Here is a 2,896-nt window from a genome sequence, read left to right on the forward strand (position 1 = left end):
GAACCAAAACCTTATTCCATTTCAAGAAACCACAAATCTAACATGTATCAATGATGTCCGGTTTTTAACTACATACAACAAAATATTCAAAAAGTTTTACTCCTCACATGGTACATACTAGCAAAATCCAAACACAATTGATGATCTCTCTTATCTCCCCACCCGCCCCACCCTCGAAATCCCGCTTGATACCCGTCTTGATTGCTTATAACGTGTACACCCCACTCGGGTTTAATGTTAACTACCTTATCAATCTCTTCGGTTTCAATGTTCACCACACCGTTGTCCACACAAGCGGTGTTTTCCCCTTGACCCTGGTGCAACCCGCATTTCCCAAAGTGAACCGCGCTAGCCCTAGATCCACGGATAGAGTAAACCGGACGACCAAACGACGGATAAACCGTCACCCACATTGTTATATCCCAGTTATAATCATCAAAGAAACAAAACTCCTTGGCTTTTCTATGTATTTTCCTCCAAACCGTTCGGTTAAACGTGTAGCCCACGTTACCCATTCGTTCCGCTATCAAACTATCCCAGTTTTCGCCTCGGGATTTGACGTTACTTGGAGCGAGATTTGCAGCGTAACAATCGGGACACTTTTTGGGTTTCAACTCCGTTAACATCTTCAAATTACGATACGCGTTTGGAAAAATGAAATGATCTTCTTCTATAAAAAGAATATCACCCGTATGACCCGTTGTCTCCTTTAACCCGTCCCAAACCGTGTTCATCATCCACCACCAATGGTGTTTCAACGACACAATCTTCGGTGACCGATGATTTCCATACTGATCGGTAGTGCCTTCGCAGTGTTTCTCAACCGCGCTATCTTTATCTTTGCAATCGTTAGGGGATACACCGGGAAAACTATCGGGAAATATATGAGGCGAAAAGGGGGCGAATATTTGTTTCACTTGACAAAACCGAATCCCCTCAACAACCTTGTTCATTTCTTCAAAATACCCATCGTGACTTACGATCAACAACGTTTCATCAATACCCGACACACGAGAAAGGCTATCCACGACTAGTTTGAGATACTGTGGCCGATTGTGAACATAAAGAACGATTATTATACGGTCTTTAGCTAGATTCGGATACAAATCCATGTTTCTCGGAGGCAACTGGTTCTTATTCTCCAACATTTTCGACAAACGGTTATGTTTAGGAAGCTTAATACTCTTGATCAAACCCGTAACGTTAACGCTAAACTCACTACTTCTATCGATTTCCTCGTTAGAATCGCCCGAATTCATCCCAGCAAGAAAAAACAACAAAAGAACACCAGCCAGAGTTAAAAACACTACCGAAAGAAACCTACGAACCGCACCATCCCTAATTCGCGGTTTCTTGTAAGAAGCCATGGCTCTATCAAAAACACTCCTAGACATTTTCACAAACAGTTGGTGTGCAAAGATACTAGATCTAAATCTCTAACACTCTTAACACTAATCCAACAAACCCAACTATACCTAACCAAATAACATCAAAAACTACAATCAACCCAATATATTAACCGAAAAACCAACATAAAAAAAGAAAGCTTTAATAACCGCAAATCACAAAACCCACAAACGTGAACTAGGGTTTATCCTCAAATCTCGTGTATTTCAAGATCACGTTAATGGGTTTTGTTTGCAACTCATAATCTGAACAAATCAAACGAGAATAGTGAGAGATCAAACCATAATCGAAGAACTGTGGCAAAATTGGTGCATAATTAGCGGCGCTAATTAAGGGGTTCGTGTAATTAAAATGATTGATTTGGGGATAAAGATGAGGGCTTTGGTAACACCGGAGAAAGGTATGAGATTTGTGACATTGATGATTTGATGAATTGTAATCGGAAACTTCAAGAATCGGTAAAATGGGGACTGCAGGTAAACGGTCAATGCAGGTGCATTGAATGCTCTTTAAATCTAAGAAATTTATTAATTCAAAGTTATTTGAGCCGTTGATTATTTATCATTATATAAAATTTCAGTCAACCTTAATCAACTTGTGTAGTGGGTCTTTTATTGTTTTAGATTTTTCGGGTTGGGTTATTCGGGTTTTTAAGCGGAAAAAAAGTGATTAGATGATTAACTCATTTAAAGTTTGGGTTAGTCAGGTTCAGATTAAGTAGGGTTGGGTTGTTTAGTTTTTTTATTTAGATATAAAATGAAAAGGAATATTTTTCTTTTTTACAAAATATTATCTTAATTTATATTGCTACTAAAAAATATTATCAGAATTCAAACACTATTTAACAATATGATATTATAATATTCAAAAAGTCTCAAAACTAAAACTTAATGTTCCAAATATTAGAGACACAAAACCAAAATACATCTATTAAAAAAGATATTATATGTTCGGGTTTTTTTCGGGTTGGGTTGTTCGGGTTTTTTGCTAAGAAAAGTGACTCGATAACTGACCTACGGAAGGTTCGGGTTGGTCTGGTTCAGCTTTTTCGGGTTTAGTTTTTTGGGGTATTATCTAATTCAGGTTCGGTGACTTTGAATTTAGGTTTCGGATAAAAAACGGACATCTCTACTTATGTGACATCTACTCTTTCACAACTAGTGCATTGCAAGTAAAACTTATAGTATGACATGAACAGAAGCGCAAACAAATGGCAATCGAGAACACATGGCTAAATCAAACGATTTTCAAATCGATAGCTTTTAAAGTCGAAAGCTTGATGAAATCGTCCAATAGAAAAGTAATCAAAAGTCTCCCAAATATCAAACCCTATATCACAAATTAGGCTATGGAGTGGATTGGGGGGAGGGATAGTGGAGGTGATGTGGCATAATGACCACTAGTGACCCCCCCCCTCCCCCCTCGTCTCCTATTGCTGAAGCGTGAAGATAGTGAAAATCTCCACGAAGGCTACGAGACTAACCTATGA

The 2,896-nt window shown here is 38.4% G+C and overlaps 1 protein-coding gene across 1 annotated transcript; it reads right to left on the reverse strand.

Annotated features, from left to right (window-relative positions):
• Positions 1 to 1,919, reverse strand: LOC110889682 (alpha-1,6-mannosyl-glycoprotein 2-beta-N-acetylglucosaminyltransferase). Its single transcript, XM_022137245.2, has one exon. It carries the CDS (start codon positions 1,392 to 1,394, stop codon positions 87 to 89), a length of 1,308 nt encoding a protein of 435 aa, XP_021992937.1. The 5' UTR covers positions 1,395 to 1,919; the 3' UTR covers positions 1 to 86.
• Positions 1,920 to 2,896: the final 977 nt, after the last annotated feature.

Source organism: Helianthus annuus, chromosome 11, assembly GCF_002127325.2.
Source record: "Helianthus annuus cultivar XRQ/B chromosome 11, HanXRQr2.0-SUNRISE, whole genome shotgun sequence".
NCBI classification, from domain to species: Eukaryota; Viridiplantae; Streptophyta; class Magnoliopsida; order Asterales; family Asteraceae; genus Helianthus; species Helianthus annuus.